Source organism: Fibroporia radiculosa, assembly GCF_000313525.1.
Source record: "Fibroporia radiculosa TFFH 294 genomic supercontigs, scaffold1461, whole genome shotgun sequence".
NCBI classification, from domain to species: Eukaryota; Fungi; Basidiomycota; class Agaricomycetes; order Polyporales; family Fibroporiaceae; genus Fibroporia; species Fibroporia radiculosa.
This window is the reverse complement of record NW_012133304.1, coordinates 18,461-34,762: the sequence shown is the minus strand read 5'-3', so window position 1 is coordinate 34,762 and position 16,302 is coordinate 18,461. Positions and strand designations below refer to the sequence as shown.

Below are 16,302 nucleotides of genomic sequence, written 5' to 3'. Positions count from 1 at the left end.
GAACGGGCTCATGAATCAAAGCACAATGTGACTCACACGGCTACTGACTCCGGGACGGCATCGCCAGGCATTGGATCAGGGACCGAGGTAGAGTATGGTTGGCCGTCGGCAAACCCATACTTACCCACTTCTTCCGCAAACTGCGCTACTTAAGTAGCGCGTGCGGAATCTATAACGCGTGGCACTCTCCCCATGCATGTGGTGGACGGGTATCATCCAATACTACGCGAGAAGGAGGGTAAGAACGGGAAGAGGTAGAGGTTTCTTTGATTCGCATTCTCACCAAGGACAAGATAATCGAGGAAAAAAGTGAACATGCTTGTACTATGTTGAGTGGCCTAGTGAAATTGGAAATTAATTTTCACCCCATATCGCATGAGCAACTGAGACATTACAATCTGCAAAGACAAGTTACTCAAATAATAGACATCGCGATTACAATCGCAATCCTCCCTGAAGCATCCATGCCGATGCGGCAGCTGTGAGAACTTCCTACACACATTCCGGCGCCAAGTCTTTCTGAAAACAACACGCGTGGTGCAGTTGTTCTATGCCCATGCACCTTGATGATGCTCAATATATTGACAGCTTGCTGCCGAAAGGCTGTAGTCTTAGATATGTGCAAATGCGCTGGGTACGCATTAGGACAGGTGCGCGTAGCCGTTCAGCGAGCTACCAGCAATTGTTCAGGTCGTTAATCCACAGTGATGATACAAGCTCTGATGTAATGACATGAAAGGCCTTCAACAAATGAAATAGAATGCTCGAACCTGGCGACATCATAATGGTGACACTTAGCAGGACGTCGAATCCTATAACTCAGCGAGTGAAGCATCATAATGATGAAGAGGATAAACATACCGAAACACCATCTGCACCGTTGATGATAAGTCCTTCCGTGAGCCCAGAGACCAGGTGGGAACGACTCGACATTCGCCTTCGTCGGGGCTCGCCTCTTGCCCAACGACGTCAGCGTCCAACATTACAGTTTCGATGCAATTTCTGCGAGCAGGATCACGTGATAGATACGCGCGATTGACATAAGCGACACGAGATGACGTACAGAAGCCCTAACCTTAGTATCAGTTCACTCGACTGTCGAGTCTATAAGCATAAGCACCGACGAAATGCGATCAGGTAAGGCAAGGCACGTAGTCCTTCGTCGTTCTTGCGTCGTGAACCATGTACTTAACATAAAATATTCGCTCAAGCGTAGTCGGGGCTGGTTTGTAAGCGTACAAGACCCCAAGCAAGAGGATTCGCTCTAATATGCCGCCTGGATCTCTCATTGAAGGGGATAATCAATGATTCACCCAATGCAATATCATGTCAAGAAATCAGACATGAACTAAGTTTCAATGCTCAATGCTCATCTTCCTCCTCAGAGGCATCGGAAAGCTCCTGTCGTAGACGTGACACACTTCAGGTTCCCCTGGCGTTCATGGCGGGATAGACGCGGCCGACTTGGGTGGTTGGCTCGGCAGGCGCATCAGCTGGTTCTCTTGATCATTTCCCGAGCAGCGCCGCTCGGCCCCGAGCGTGGATTTATCATCCTCGCGGGATCTTGAGAAATCAGTCGGGACGAGTCGGGGAGCTTTTGATACAGGAGAGCAATGACGGAAGGAGGTATTTGCCGCAGTGAGCCACTGGCATCTATGTGTTGGGAGCGACGGAATCGTGAGGCTGGAGCAGAAGCTGCAGAATTCTTGAGCAGAACCGCAGCGCCAGATGGGAACGGTCACGTGGATGGGTAATGACGCGGTGGACCAAGTGCAGGGCGGTAGGCGTGAGCTGGTCTCCAACCATGACGTCCGCCAAGCAATCGCAGAAAACGATCGAAAATGAGCCGGTTGCGCTCGTCGCCCCCGTCCCTGCTGTTTATAATCTTCCCTTGCGCTGTCGTCGTATTTTTTTACTCATCCGATCTATAATCCTCCTTACTCTCCTGCATGCCCTGCATGTCTGGTATCAAGAAGGCTATCTACCGCGCGCGGACGTCAATGTCGTCCAAGTCGTCCAAGTCATCCAATGAGAGTAAATCCCCCCTACCGACTGCCTTCGGAAACAGTGACGCTCTCCCGCTACTCAACGGCAACGCAAAGACTAACAATGGTGACGCTGCACGCGCGGACGTTGACGCCACGAATGCTGAAGACGATACGGCAGCGCAGAAGCAACAGATCCGCCAACTCAACGACTCACCAAGGTCCTATAGTTCCACAGACTCGCAGGGTAGACGGCTGTCCTTCACCGAGCAGAGAATACAGCGGCAGCAGGAGCGCGAAGAGAAGGACCAGGAGGAGAAGAATGCTCGCTGTGAGGCACGGAGACGCATACATGATGAGGCTTGTGGTCGTAATTTCTTGAATCTTCGCTTACTTAGCCAAATTTAGGACCCGTTACGTGACAACTATGGGGATTTACCTCTAAGCATGTCTCAATCATCGGAGGGTGCGTGGGTTTATGCGTCTGGATGGATTGCAGTTTTGAGATTTGTACAGATCTACATCTAGCCTCTCTGATATCTGTTGCGGAGAAGCAAGAAGGCGAACATGTTACTTTTCGAGCTCGCATACATCACATCCGACCGCTAGGCAAGTATTGTCCCTACTTCTAGCCAATGTACACAACGCACTCCTTACGCATATATGCAGGCACCAAGATCGTATTCATCGTTTTTCGGAGTCAATTGACTACATTACAAGGGGTTCTTACCGAAGAGCCCGAAAAAGTGTCACAAAACATGGTTCGGTGGGCGGAAGGTCTGAATAGAGAATCCATTGCGCTTGTGAATGGTGTAATTCAGCGGCCACAGGGTGGTCACGAAGAGGTGCACAGCACTCGAGTGCACAATCATGAGGTTAAGATAGAGAAGGTACATTGTGTGTACCTTTTGACTAGATCTTGGTACTGACGAATGAGAAAAGCTGTTCGTAGTCGTGGGACCAACATCACTGCTGCCATTCCAAGTTGAGAACGTCGCAAGGTCAGAAGAACAGCATCATCGCGTGCGTATGTTGTGTCTTAGTCACAGAAGAGCTCCAGCTGATGTTTTACGCGTGCAGGAAGGCGTGCAGTTTTCGCGGGTGAATCAGAAAACTCGATTCACTAATCGTGTGCTTGATCTTCGCGTGCGTTTAATTTCTTGATTTGACTCGGCTCATTATTGACATTGTACACAGTCACCTGTGAACCAAGCAATTTTTCGAATCCGCGCGGGCATATGCGCATTATTCCGCGAGTTTCTAATCGATGAAAGATTCTTAGAAATCCAATCGAGCAAGTTTCAGGAAAGTAATACGGAATCAGGCGCACAGGTTTTCAAGGTTGATTACTTCCGACGACCAGCCTTCCTAGCGCAGAGTCCACAACTTGCAAAACAAATGTGCATCGCTGCTGATATGGAGCGTGTCTTCGAGATTGGTCCCGGTGCGTCACTCCGCTCACATTTCTTAATTTCTGCCCTTGGGTTCCAGTTGCTGATAGGTTGCTGTTATGAACTCTAGTTTTCAGGGCCGAGAATTCGAATACCCATCGGCATCTGACCGAATTTACGGGTCTGGACCTAGAGATGCAAATTGACTCTCATTATCATGAAATATTGGATACTATTGATCGGATGTTCATCCATATATTTCGCGGATTACAAGAGCGATATAGCGTCGAGGTTGGTTCCCCATACAGTTTTCTATGCTTGTGAATATTGATCGCTCTACGTGGTGGGATTACGGTATGTAGATCGAAGAGGTGAAGTTGCATTTTCCTCACGACGACCTTGTCATTTTGGATCAAACGCCACGAATCAACTTTACCGATGGCATCAAAATGCTCAAAGAGAGTGGATGGCGCGATGAAGATGGGTCTGAACTGAGTGAATGGGATGACTTGAGTACAAAGGCGGAGCAACGCCTAGGGCAGCTTGTGAAAGAAACGTACGGCGCGGACTACTATATACTAGGTGAGTATTTGAACGGGTTGCTATATCACTGATCAGGATATGACTCCCCATGCACTTCTTAGATAAGTTTCCTTTAGTAATAAGACCGTTCTATACCATGCCGGATCCTGAAGATAACGTAGGTGTCAAATTGGGTTATCACGCTTCTGACTTACTTCACATCATGCCAGCGTTTGGCAAACTCCTTCGATATTTTTCTACGAGGAGAAGAAATCCTGTCCGGTGGTCAGCGAATACATGTGGCGCAAATGCTTGAAGAGCGGATGCGAATAGCTGGAATTGAAACAGACTCAATGAAGGACTACGTCGATGGTTTTAGATGGGGTTGTCCGCCGGTGCGTGTGCTCCTTATATTGCATGGTCGTTTCTGACGGCCTTCGATTTTATTAAGCATGGAGGAGGCGGGGTCGGTCTTGAGCGTGTGGTCATGCTTTTCCTACAACTCGGGGACATACGTTATGCCAGTCTGACCCCTCGCGATCCGCGTAGTTTTCTCAAGACAGGGCAGGATCTAGCTGAAGCTTCAATGGCCGCCGCGACACATATGATTTTACACGGACCTGAGTCGAAGACGTTCCAAGAAGGATATCCACATGGCGAAATGCCCCCTTTGGAAAATGTGTGTAACATATGCACCCGATCCTTTCGATGTAGCTCATAAATGATACGTTTGACAGCTCATCGCGCATTACGGCGACTCGACAAACACGTCATGGATTGATCCTGCATGGACAGTGTGGCGTGATCCAATGACGGGCAGTGCTGTGGGTTATTTGGAACAGAACGGCTTCGCGGTAACTTTCGGAAATCCGTTGTGCGAGCAGAGGCAGATGCCAGGTGTCATCAAAGGATATTTGAAGTATCTTGAGAAGCAGAAGCTTAAGCCCGTATGGTGCTGCATCGACCGCGAGGCGGAGCGTGTGCTCGCAGAGGATTTGGGATGGAGTGCGATCATTGCTGTTGCCGAGGAGCGGCTGAACCCGATTGAAGTGGATCCTGCAGCGAACGATAAGACTGTGCGACGGAAGGTACATCGTGCAGAGCGAGATGGAGTGAAGATTGTCGAGGTAGAAGGGGAGATGGAACCAAAGGTGAAGAAGTCACTGGAACAGCGGTGTAATGAATGGGAAAAGAACAGGAGGGGATCCCAAATCCATTTGACCGGTGTACGGCCATTTGATGACATGAAGCATCGCAAGTATTTCTATGCGATTGACAAAAATGGCAAGGTAAAGTTTCCATCGTCATTCTTCGGATCAGTCAAAATTAATTGTTGTGCATTCGTCAAGCCCTGCGCGATGGTGGTATTGGCTCAACTATCGGCGACGCATGGATTCCAAATCAAATGGGCGCTCGAGTTCCCTGGTGCACCTCTCGGCGCCATCGAGTACATTTTGACATATGTCATCAAGAAGTTAGGCGATGCAGGTGTCCGGTGCGCGACATTCGGGGCTGGCGCGACGGATCGCCTACAACGGGTCGAGAATGTTGGTGGTTTCCGTGTGCGTACACTGGAGAAGACATATAACGGGCTGTCGTCGCACTTCAGTCTGTCGGGAAAAGGTGACTTCAGGTCAAAATTTGGAATCCAGCAGCAGCCGGTACGTAAACATCTATTATCGGATGTGACGAATTTAGCTTAATTGCTACCAGATGTACATTTGTTATCCTAAGGGGGGGTTGGGCATGAGGGGCGTCGAAGCTCTCATGAATGCCCTGCAGATGCCAAAGTAGAAGGCCCATCACGATGAATTCTTCATCACTTTTCATCGCTCTTGTCGTATTTCATCCAGAGCCCAATATTGAATGTTGTTCTCGTATACCCTCACCATGCATCATTCCAGCCTCTCTTTGGAATACACGTACTAACTTACTTGCTACGCTGACTAACTTCTGGCGGCATTTGGTATTACTGCACTATATACATTACGATCGTATTTACCCTCATGTAAGGATGATGGACTTGCATCTCATTCAGTTGTTGTATTCTACTGTAGATCAAAAAACGTACATCTCATGATTGGTGTACAACTGATCCGACCTACAATTCGGATTCAATATGAACACGTACCTTCTGTGAGATTATGTTGAACGGCTGAGGACCGCGACCGTGTTCCAACCCCCTCTCAGGGAAATAATAAGATATGGTTTTAATTCGCAGACTTCGAAGACGCAGAGACTTCAAATGGAGAATGGATAAAACTTGTAGTGTTGTCGTGCAGCTCATTCATCCGACGGAAGGGCAGTTAAAAAGCTTCGTCGGCATGGATTTAAGCAAAATCTGCGACAAGAATGAAAGATCGAGAATCTGGGAGCAAGACATCTTCGCTATATTTCGAAAACCGCAGGTGACAGTGATTTCTTACCGGAACGGGATTGAGTCAGCAAGAAGACGGAGGAATTGATCGGGACTACTTGCATCCGGTCCAATCGCTCCTTCTTGCCATGCACAAGGTGCGGACCTTGTGAGCATAGTATTGAAACCCAAGCTGCTCACTATTCGTACTTGGCCCGGAGAGAATCTGGTAATGACTATGAGCCTCTCCAGATGTCTGGCATTGTCAGCAAAATTCTTACAAATGCCTGACCATGTGTGCCAGTAGTGTTTGCTGAACTGATCCTAATCTTGCACGAGCACTGCGCCCGACGAGCTTGAACAGAGATAGCAAATGAGGAAAGTGTCTCCAGAGGTCGTTCATAGCGGTGTCAGAAAGTGTCTCGCAAATGTGCACCACTCTTGAGAGGCTGTAGCGATCTGACATAGCATGCTATTCATCGTCAGGTACTGCAAGGTGGAAGCATACATATTTCGCTGAGAATCAAAGTCACGGAACGAGCTCGGTGAGAAGCAACATTACATCCGAGTGGAGCCTTGTTCACTGTCTAGTACAATGTCCGGCGCGGCTATGATAGCAGGAATACGAATTTTAGTAAGGTTCCCGAAAAGTTGCTTGAAAGTAGCGGTAATTCAGTGGCCTGCACCGTAGCAGCAGTTATGCAGGTGGCATCAATCTGAAGTTCTCTAGCGCCTAGTCCCACAAAGTCAGACAAATGAACTGGGGCGCTTATTATCGTGATGTGATGTTCAAGTTTACTGTCCAGACCGACTCGTTCGAACCTGGTACACGACGACTCTTGGGTTCATCCTTACTGTGACTTAGGACAGACTCCAGAATACCCTGCGAAATGTGTTTTTTTTTTGGTTCCCTAAGGTGAATATTAATGCGAGCGGAGAACTGCTGCATCATGCACCGGGCTTGACTACTACGTATACTTCAAGTTGCAACTACTAACTTCATAATATTGTAGCGAATTATACCGGACCGACCAATCGCGGAGGAAAGAGTCACATTGCGAACAAATCTCCCTTAAATGACATCCGGAAATGCTTGATCCCCGTGCGCTGGTGCCATCTCAGATGTGACCATATTACTAGCTGACTCGCGATCGGCTCGTATTGCAATCAACGCGTCTCCCAACGCCAGGTCATGCTGCTTGCCTCGCGTGCAGATGCATTTCATGGCCGGACTGGGAAGTACCAGCGTAGCCATGCAGCGTATCTTCTCACCGGTGTGTGCCATTATCCGCTTTCATCGTATCCTGTCATCAATGCCGTAGCATTTGATTTCTACATAATGACCCTTCCCCCTGCATGGTTGCCTACAATTCGATCCTCCTTATCAGCCAGATGACGCCCAGTGTATTTACTGCGTTGGCTCTACTGGCCCCTCTCCTCACGAGTGGATCGACTGTACGGAGTGCAGCACATGTGCATAGACGAGCAAATGGACCTCCCGCTGATTTTACGCTGGTTGGGGTTGCACCCACCAACACGGTCCTGAGCTTCCGCCTTGCACTCACCCAGAGCAATCCAGCCGGACTGGAAGAGGCACTGTACAACGTGAGCATGCCCTCCAGTCTTGCCTATAAGAAGTATCTCGACAAGGCTGAGGTATGTGTGTTGATCCGGATTGCTTGTTCAGTGTTGATATCCATATCCTCTAGGCCGCACGATTTGTCTCTCCGTCAGCGGACACCCTCTCTGCTGTCAATTCATGGCTGCAGGCACAAAATATACATGCGGCGACGCTTACACCGGCAGGTGACTGGCTGGGAATAAACGTCAGTGTCTCTAGGGCGAACGACCTCTTCGACGCAGAGTTCGGCGTTTACAATCACACACGCACAGGACTGCAGACAATACGCACATTGTCATATACCATTCCCGAAGAACTTGTTGGACACATGACACTTGTTTATCCCACTACTACGTGAGTCCACCTATAGTCATTGGTTTTTCACGACTCTGACCTGTTATATCTGCATCTCTAAGCTTCCCGGAGTTCAACTCCATGATCTCACTGAGTTTGAGGCCAGCCATTCCTCGGCGTGCCGAGGCCAGCAAGACGCTCGTAGCTGCTTCCTGCGCAGAAGCAATTATTCCTTCCTGTCTACAATCGCTCTACAGCATCCCGACCACACCCGCGACTCAATCCTCAAATCAGTTCGGCGTCACTGGGTTCTTCGACGAATATGCTAATCAGGCCGATCTCCAAGTGAACATACTTTGCCAAATTAGATGCTACGGATACTTACTAGTCCACAGACATTCCTGGGCACATATCGTCCTGATATGTCGAATTCCACGACGTTCTCGTTCGAATCCGTTGACGGCGGCATAAATCCACAGAATGCGTCGGATGCCGGTGGTGAAGCTGTATGTTTCTGATTTGATAACCGATTTGACAACCGATCAGCTCTGAGTCGTTTCAAAGAATATAGATACGCAGTACACTGTGGGTCTTGCGACGGACGTGCCTACCATTTTCATATCGGTGGGACAAAGTTCTGGCGGAGCTTGGGGCGGGTTTCTCGATGTCATCAACTATTTACTCTCCCAGGATTCACCGCCGCAAGTTTTGACAACGAGCTATGCGGGAAACGAGGACGAACTTCCCTTCAGTTTTGCCGAGTGGGTTCATTAAGTTCTCCGATATAATTGGCCGCTACTTACCTTTTTGTTCAGTAATCTGTGTAACGCATATGCTCAGCTTGGTGCTCGTGGTGTGTCCATCCTATTCGCTTCAGGCGATGGTGGAGTCTCAGGTTGGCAAGCGGGCACTTGCGATACCTTTGTCCCCGTTTTTCCAGCGACATGCCCATTGTATGTGGTCTCTGATCATTATGTCAGCTCTCATTTGCACGCTCATATTTGACACAGTGTCACCGCTGTTGGTGCAACCGAGGGGATCAACCCTGAGACTGGCGGCTACTTCTCCTCAGGTGGCTTCTCCAATTTTTGGGCGACTCCCTCATACCAGAAATCTGCCGTGTCCACTTACCTGTCTCACCTTGGCGATACGTACAGCGGCCTATACAATGCCTCCGGACGAGGGTTCCCGGACGTTTCCGCCCAAGGACTGAATTTTGAAATTGTCTACGAGCAAGACTTCTACAGCGCTGCTGGAACAAGTTGTTCTACTCCAACTTTCGCCTCTGTGATCGCACTGCTTAACGACGAGCTCGTTGCCGCGGGTGAACCGAGCCTGGGGTTCCTGAATCCGTGGCTATACTCCAGCGCGGCGTCTGCATTCAACGACATCACCACTGGCAGCAATCCTGGGTGCAATACAACTGGATTCAACGCGACGGCTGGATGGGATCCTGTGCGTTCTTTTGTTCGTATGCTGTGCATATGGCCTGATCATCATGTATTGTCGCTAGATAACTGGCCTCGGTACGCCAGATTATATCAAGCTGAGGGCAGCAGCAGGACTTTAAGGGGAGTCATGTCATGAACTGAAACAGTTCTGAGGCACTACGATAAGTGCTACCGGTTGTACTAGGCTCTTTCTCACTTGTGGGTGTAAGTAGTACATCATCTTTTCAATCTTCCCGGGGTGCCGTATGCCAAAGATTTATTTGTTGAGATGAGCTCATTATTAAAGTAAGTAAGTAGCTGCACAAGAATTGTTGATACAAGTACAATCATGGGCTACGACATTTACATCTTTCCCAATATTTAATATTTTTTGCCATGCTCCGGGACGTCCTCAAACGTCACAACACGGGCGAAGGTGCTGCCCGTACCCCAGATACCACGGCGAAGACAAGCAAGCTGCACGATTTGCGAATGATCAATGAAGAGGTTTGCGCGCGCACCCTGGTTCTGTATGTGGTACGCGAACACGTCGGGCTCGGCTGCTTCAAACATGATCTTGTCGCGTGGCAGGGCCGAGGTGACGGCAGATATGACGTCGGTCCGCCAGGCCTTTACGTTCTCTGTAATGCCTTCACTCTCAATCATGATCATCTGAGGGAGACAAATGAGTTGCGGCTATGTTCGATGATTGTGAATGACGCCGCACATATGCTCCAGCTTGAAGAAATGTGCTGGCGCGATCAATAAGCCACTTTGGATCGCGCGTCCCCGCAGACTCAAGTTCTTCCACTGAGGCATCGCCGCCTGCGCCCCACTGAATGCCAACCTCAGGCTTAGGTTTGAGCCCATGAGCGGCGGTGAATTCAACCAGGGATGCCCAATCTTCCGTGGGTATCGACAGAAAGCCAGAAGAGATCTCAAGCACATCGAAGCTGCAGGATTATTGGTCTGAATAAACTAACGCACAGGAGATGGATATCCAAGGCTACACACCCCATGTTCTTACATGTGGTCAGATACTTGGAAATGATATCCCTGTTCCCGCTGGAGGCGGAGAGAACGCGCTCGATGAATCCACCCGTGCTCACATAGCAATCTGCATAGATGTCAGTGTTGACTAGAATACCCTCCTCTTACGAGACGTACTGTGTTTATGTGCGGTTTCGATCAAACCTCTCAGCCGATCCTCTGGCATTAAGGAGAATGCCCCGCCTGCGAACTTGATACCGTCTACGTACTCGCTCCAGTCGCTCAGAAGCTCGTCCAGGTAGGTCTGTGTCACAGGCGCATAATACGGCCCCCGAATCTCTGTGAGTCCTTTCGTGCGAGGCTTTGGGTCAAGAGAGTTGGCGGGTAAGAAAGAATATGGGAGTGCCCTTGCATGGGAACCCGGGCTAGGAGCTGTGCTAGATAGAGCCCTGCTGGCGGTTCGGAGCTGAGGGAGGGTGCGAGAGAGTACGCTCCGGAAAAACATGATATTACGTCTCGACATCGGTGGATGGAGAGCTGGGTGGTTATATACCTCAAGCTTGACTTCTGTTGCGTTTATCGACGCAATGCCGTTGGAGACTCTACGTCAACGACTCCCCAAATGGTAGAACATTGAGGCATATACGATCCTCGGCCGAAATATCATGGTCTCTTGAGAAATGGACATGACCGGCCTTGGGGCGATATAACAGGTTATACATCGTAAGGATATGGAGACCGTGAGTGCAAGGAGTTACAAAGTTCGCAGTCAGCCTGTAGCTAACTCTGCTGATATATTCCACTCGAGGGGCGCCCGGCTGGCACAAGACCTCACGCGCCGGTCATTGACCCTGCCATGTGCAGTTTTTTCATGTTTGCATTATCTCATTTATGTGTACAGGATATCGACAAAATTTCACTCGCCGGTTTTTGTTCCTGACATGGGCAGGGTTTTTTTTCCCCCGTCATCAACATCTCATTTCTCTGAGTGATCGCCGTGGGAAATAGTCTCCTCCTCCTCTACTCATGCTGGTCTCACTGAATAGTAACAGCTCCAACCTGTCGACGCATCAAACTTCGAGATTTAATCAGGACAATAATGATATCAAATTGTGATGAACATGGCGATTCTGGCACCGCCCCGCTGCGTTACCACTCTCAGGTAACAATCCTGTGGTAAGCCCCTTTCTGGCCAGTGACAATAATACATTCATATACGCTCTTTAATACAGTTAAATTACACCAGCGGATATGGAGGCGGGTTGGCAGGATGGAACACAACTGATCTAGTATCGGTGAAGCTCTCAACGTTGAATCTCCCGTATCCCGAGGCTCCACTAGACGTGGGACGGTCGCCAATCAGTATGTCAATAAAGCACTTCCAAAATGTGAGGAGACTTACCCCAGCCCACCGTGGTCCTTTGACACTTCAACGTGAAGCGTAGGTCCATTGATACTGACGTTTCCTAGCGAAGCGATCAGCCTACTTGCTCAAAGTGCCCTCGAACACACACTTACCGGCTCGAATTCGCATACCAACGTCCATAGCTTTATGGACATCCTTGGTCCACAAACTGGCGACTAGAGTGTACTCGGAAGCATTCGCCATTTCCACAGCTTCGTCAACCGTATCGACCTCCGTGATGATTGTGACTATGGATGCGTCTTAGAAAGCCACAAATAATAGAGCAGAACTTTTGCAACTTACCGGGCCCAAATGACTCTCGCTCCCACAATCTCGTCCCCGGCTTCACATCAGTGACAATATGCGGTTGCACCACTGCTGCCTTTCGTGTCCCGTCACCCAACAAAAATTTAGCTCCGTTGTCTCGAGCATCGCGCAGCATTGACACGATGTTATCCGCACATCCTTCGGTGAATTGCGCCGGAAGCGGCTCTTCCGGGCCACCCGCCTTGAGCTTGCTGAACTCTTCGACGAGAGCTTTGGTCAGACTCGCCGCAACCTTTCGCTGGACAATGACACGCTCAGTGGACATGCAGATCTGCCCAGAATGCAGTAGTGCTGAAGAGGTAATAGCTTTTGCGGCTTGAGCTATATCCGCATCTTCGAGGACCTACAAAATGGGGGATTTGTACAGAACTTTACGACACCTGATAAGGACGTACCACCGCCGGAGCCTTTCCACCTAATTCTAGGACACAAGGCTTGAGGTACTTGGCTGCTTCTCCTGCTATGATCTTCCCGACGCGGTCACTCCCAGTGAACTACAAATAGTCAGTAACATTGTCGAAAGGGATGACCAGGATTAGGGACTTACATTAATTGTGCGCACCGCGGGATGTGCGATAATCTGGGCAACTCGTGCGGGCGTATCTTCTCGTGATGCATGAATGAAGTTCAGGACGCCGGCAGGTAGTCCCGCCTGCGTGACAATAATTCGTCAATGACTTCACATGGTAGAGGGCATAGGTATGTACCTCGTGAAAGGCCTCTGCAACAACCTGATGTGTTCGTGGACTGACTTCTGAAGTCTTGAGGACTACGGTGTTGCCACAGATAAGGGGGTATGCCGCAGCGCGTATTGCTAGAACCAGAGGCGCATTCCACGGGGCTATGGCGAAACTACCAAATGAGGCATAAAATCAGCATGATTATCTCCTCTCACACGCGGAACGCTCGCACTTAACACCTTGCGCCCTGCGCTGAACTATGACCTGACCACCAGGGGTGCCGGATGGGAACGTCTCGCCCTTGAGGTCGCAGATCATGGTGGCTACTTCCTGGATCATGATGGTCGCGACGTAGACATTGAAGCCCTGCATGATGCCATTGGCAGCGGTCTCTTCCTGCATAGCGAGCATCACCTTCTCCCTGTACTTGTCGGTCACTAGGAGATCGGCGACCTTCAGCAAGTAGTCCCGTCTTGCGGCGGCTGGTGTTTGCTCCCATGCCGGAAACGCTCGTGCCGCGGCCTCCACCGCATTCGCGCAGTCTTCGCTGGAAGCTGACGAGGCTTGCGAAACGATTTCGTTCGAGTACGGATTGCGCACGTCGAAGGTTGCCGCCGTGCTGGCCGGACGGTACTGGCCATCGATGTAGAGGGGGGTGAATGGGATAGACATGTTTAGATGTTTTAGCACTAAGATATGACTGGGACGTTTTATACTCGAGATCTGGAGTCATTTGATTTTTTTTTCCATCAGGCACCTGCATCCGCCGCTTCTCTTTGAAACACGAATATCTCACAACTTAGGCGGTAATAGACCTCCGTTTCTTGATGGATATGGTATGGTCATAGTCATCACAGCACAGTGGACGTGGTCTCGCCCCAGACGTAGTGAACGCACCGCGTCGACGCGTCGACGCGCGTTTCGGACATTATATAAAACACTTAACCTCTCCTGATCTATGCGCACGTACAATTCGGCCTATGTGAACTGATCAAACGGAAACTTTATGGATATCTCAAATCCGCTTTCGCGTTTCCTTATGGAGCTCAGTAATCTGGTCTCGTCCCTTGGGCATGTCCGGGGATGAGATTCTGAAGATCTAGACACTCAGTGCTCCCGTGTATGTTCAGTGTCCACTGATCATTGGGTTCGCATGTTTGACCATATCTCTGACTTGTCCTGGATTTGTCGATGACAATGTCTTCGAGTGGAAATTGAGCTTGCTAGCTCTGGCGCCAAGTATGAACCAATTGAATTCATCTGCTGTGACTACGTCAAAAATTGATGGGGAAGTACCTCCTCACCGATCGCGAGAGCGCTAAAAATCATTCGCTGCGATTGGAAGAGTGTTTCAGATAATCGTAGCAATTCTGTCTTGTCTCCAGACGAAACGCGCCTCGACGCGGCGCGTTCACTGTCAGCCTCGTCTCCGGTGGCCTTTCTCTACTGTATATATAGTATGGCTCACTTGTGCGAGGTTTCTTACATGTGAGGCTAGGTTCGACACAGGTCCCTAGGCACACGTGAAACGTGGGAGGACGCTCAGCGCGTGTCACTTTTGGTATGAGAACACAGCCTAGGTGAGGCAGTGATTTTTAAGTTATGAAAATGTAATTTCCTCTTTCTCGAAGATTCCCCAATGTCAGTACTTCAGTCTCAACTTCGAGACACGGCGAATCTGGATAGTGCAAAAGTTGTCGGACGTACCATTACGGGCCACGGCTATTGCAACCTGGGGAACTTGGTCAACATTGTGAACACTGTGGGTCACCCTGGGATCCAACTGGTACTACGTCGTACTGCACAGTGCTGTCAGTGCTGTCAGTGATATCATGCCTGGTGCAGGGATCAGATGAACAAGCCTCCAAGGTAGCTTGATGATTGAACTTGGATTCGGCATGCTATGGCTTCCGATACAGCCTCGCGCAATTTAACTTAAATTCATATTTTTTATGAACGCATGATCGTCGTCGCCGTCTGGCAGGTTCAAAGGTAGAAAGATGTCACTCAGGAATTCAGACACTCTGTTATGCGTGAACACAGTGTCAGTGTATGATTCTCCATAGCGAATGATGCTCGCCGCTGTGGGTTGTGCACTCCGTTAGTGAATATTTCACAAGATTTCTGTGTATGAGATGACACGTACGAAGTTAGCGCGCGCGATATGAGACCATATTTGTAGATCTGCTACGACAGGCCACGACAGGACCTCGGCTAATCCCCTATGAGCCTCTATCCCAAAGTTACCAAAATGAGGGTCTCCAGAGCCCTTAGGACCAGTCCCCGAGGGCTGAATATGGGGTCAGTGACCCTTCATGTTATGTTCCAGAGGTGAGGGAAACGAGGGTCTCTGACGGGGTCTTTGATGCCACGACCGCCGAATCGGGGAGTCTCGGACTGGTGAGGAGGAGGAGGAGGAGGATAAGTTGGTAAAGGTGTGTGTACAAATACATAGTATTGCCGATATTGAACGGTGTGGCTACCAAACGCTTTCAGCCATACTTCCCGAGCATTAGTATGAAAATAGATTATATTTGAACACATTAGTTTTGATATTATGATCATCTGCTATGTTTCATATGAGTATGCCATGATGTGATTGTGACATTCAAGGTCTTAGATAGAGCCTCGTCTTGAAAGTTTGACTACTAGCCTGCTGCTCGTCGCAAACGCTCTTGTGCCCAAGCTAACCCGGAAGACGATCAGGGTTCACGTCAAAGCTTTCGGGTAGGTTTCAACCTAAATTGTAGCAAAAATATATTCGAGACACTAAAAACCGTCGTGCATTGAGACGTTTTGCTATTCTACGTAGATACGTTATATTGGCGGTTTTTTTTGGCAATTTTTGGCGAGGTTCGATCCCATTTGAGCCGAAAATCGACCAATCTCCGGCAGGTTATGTGCCATCAGGCCGAATTGGGGCATTTTCCGACCGCCGAAAATGGGTACCCTTGGGATTGAGGCTCATAGGGGATTAGCCGAGGTCCTACTACGACGCGGTCTTCACGAGCTTTGTGTACACTGATCACAGCGCTAGTTGCAACCGCCGCGACCACAATGATGTCCAGAGCAGCTTGAACTAGACTAATAACTTCAACCGTCGCCCTGCGCACCAACCTTAGCTTGCTGCTTTTTGTCCGACATGAGTACTGTCGCCGTTCATTGGAACTTCGACTGCCAGCAACGCACAATTCAGTATCAGTCTTGCGTTCTTGCTTACTAGCGAGTCTAGGAACTGCTTTTCACATTGCTTATGAGAGTCTCCGTCCTTTTGACTAGTGGTCAATCCTCACACGACGCG

At 49.4% G+C, this 16,302-nt stretch overlaps 4 protein-coding genes across 4 annotated transcripts; 2 read left to right on the top strand and 2 right to left on the bottom strand.

Annotated features, from left to right (window-relative positions):
• Positions 1-1,958: 1,958 nt before the first annotated feature.
• On the top strand, positions 1,959-5,692 carry FIBRA_02881 (uncharacterized protein; the record flags this gene model as incomplete). Its single annotated transcript, XM_012324732.1, has 12 exons — positions 1,959-2,316; positions 2,706-2,875; positions 2,928-3,008; positions 3,066-3,131; positions 3,183-3,429; positions 3,507-3,667; positions 3,739-3,958; positions 4,021-4,076; positions 4,129-4,293; positions 4,350-4,577; positions 4,636-5,559; positions 5,612-5,692. 12 exons carry the CDS (start codon positions 1,959-1,961, stop codon positions 5,690-5,692), a joined length of 2,757 nt encoding a protein of 918 aa, XP_012180122.1.
• Positions 5,693-7,610: 1,918 nt separating this feature from the next.
• On the top strand, positions 7,611-9,739 carry FIBRA_02880 (uncharacterized protein; the record flags this gene model as incomplete). Its single annotated transcript, XM_012324731.1, has 8 exons — positions 7,611-7,910; positions 7,964-8,229; positions 8,292-8,514; positions 8,565-8,675; positions 8,734-8,930; positions 8,985-9,122; positions 9,180-9,624; positions 9,683-9,739. 8 exons carry the CDS (start codon positions 7,611-7,613, stop codon positions 9,737-9,739), a joined length of 1,737 nt encoding a protein of 578 aa, XP_012180121.1.
• Positions 9,740-9,980: 241 nt separating this feature from the next.
• On the bottom strand, positions 9,981-11,112 carry FIBRA_02879 (uncharacterized protein; the record flags this gene model as incomplete). Its single annotated transcript, XM_012324730.1, has 4 exons — positions 9,981-10,271; positions 10,327-10,552; positions 10,614-10,716; positions 10,767-11,112. The coding sequence occupies 4 exons, from the start codon at positions 11,110-11,112 to the stop codon at positions 9,981-9,983; spliced, it is 966 nt and encodes a 321-aa protein (XP_012180120.1).
• A 714-nt stretch (positions 11,113-11,826) lies between these two features.
• Positions 11,827-13,673, bottom strand: FIBRA_02878 (uncharacterized protein; the record flags this gene model as incomplete). The annotated part of the gene is made up of 8 exons (XM_012324729.1): positions 11,827-11,926; positions 11,992-12,055; positions 12,108-12,242; positions 12,298-12,664; positions 12,717-12,815; positions 12,869-12,973; positions 13,029-13,173; positions 13,234-13,673. 8 exons carry the CDS (start codon positions 13,671-13,673, stop codon positions 11,827-11,829), a joined length of 1,455 nt encoding a protein of 484 aa, XP_012180119.1.
• Positions 13,674-16,302: the final 2,629 nt, after the last annotated feature.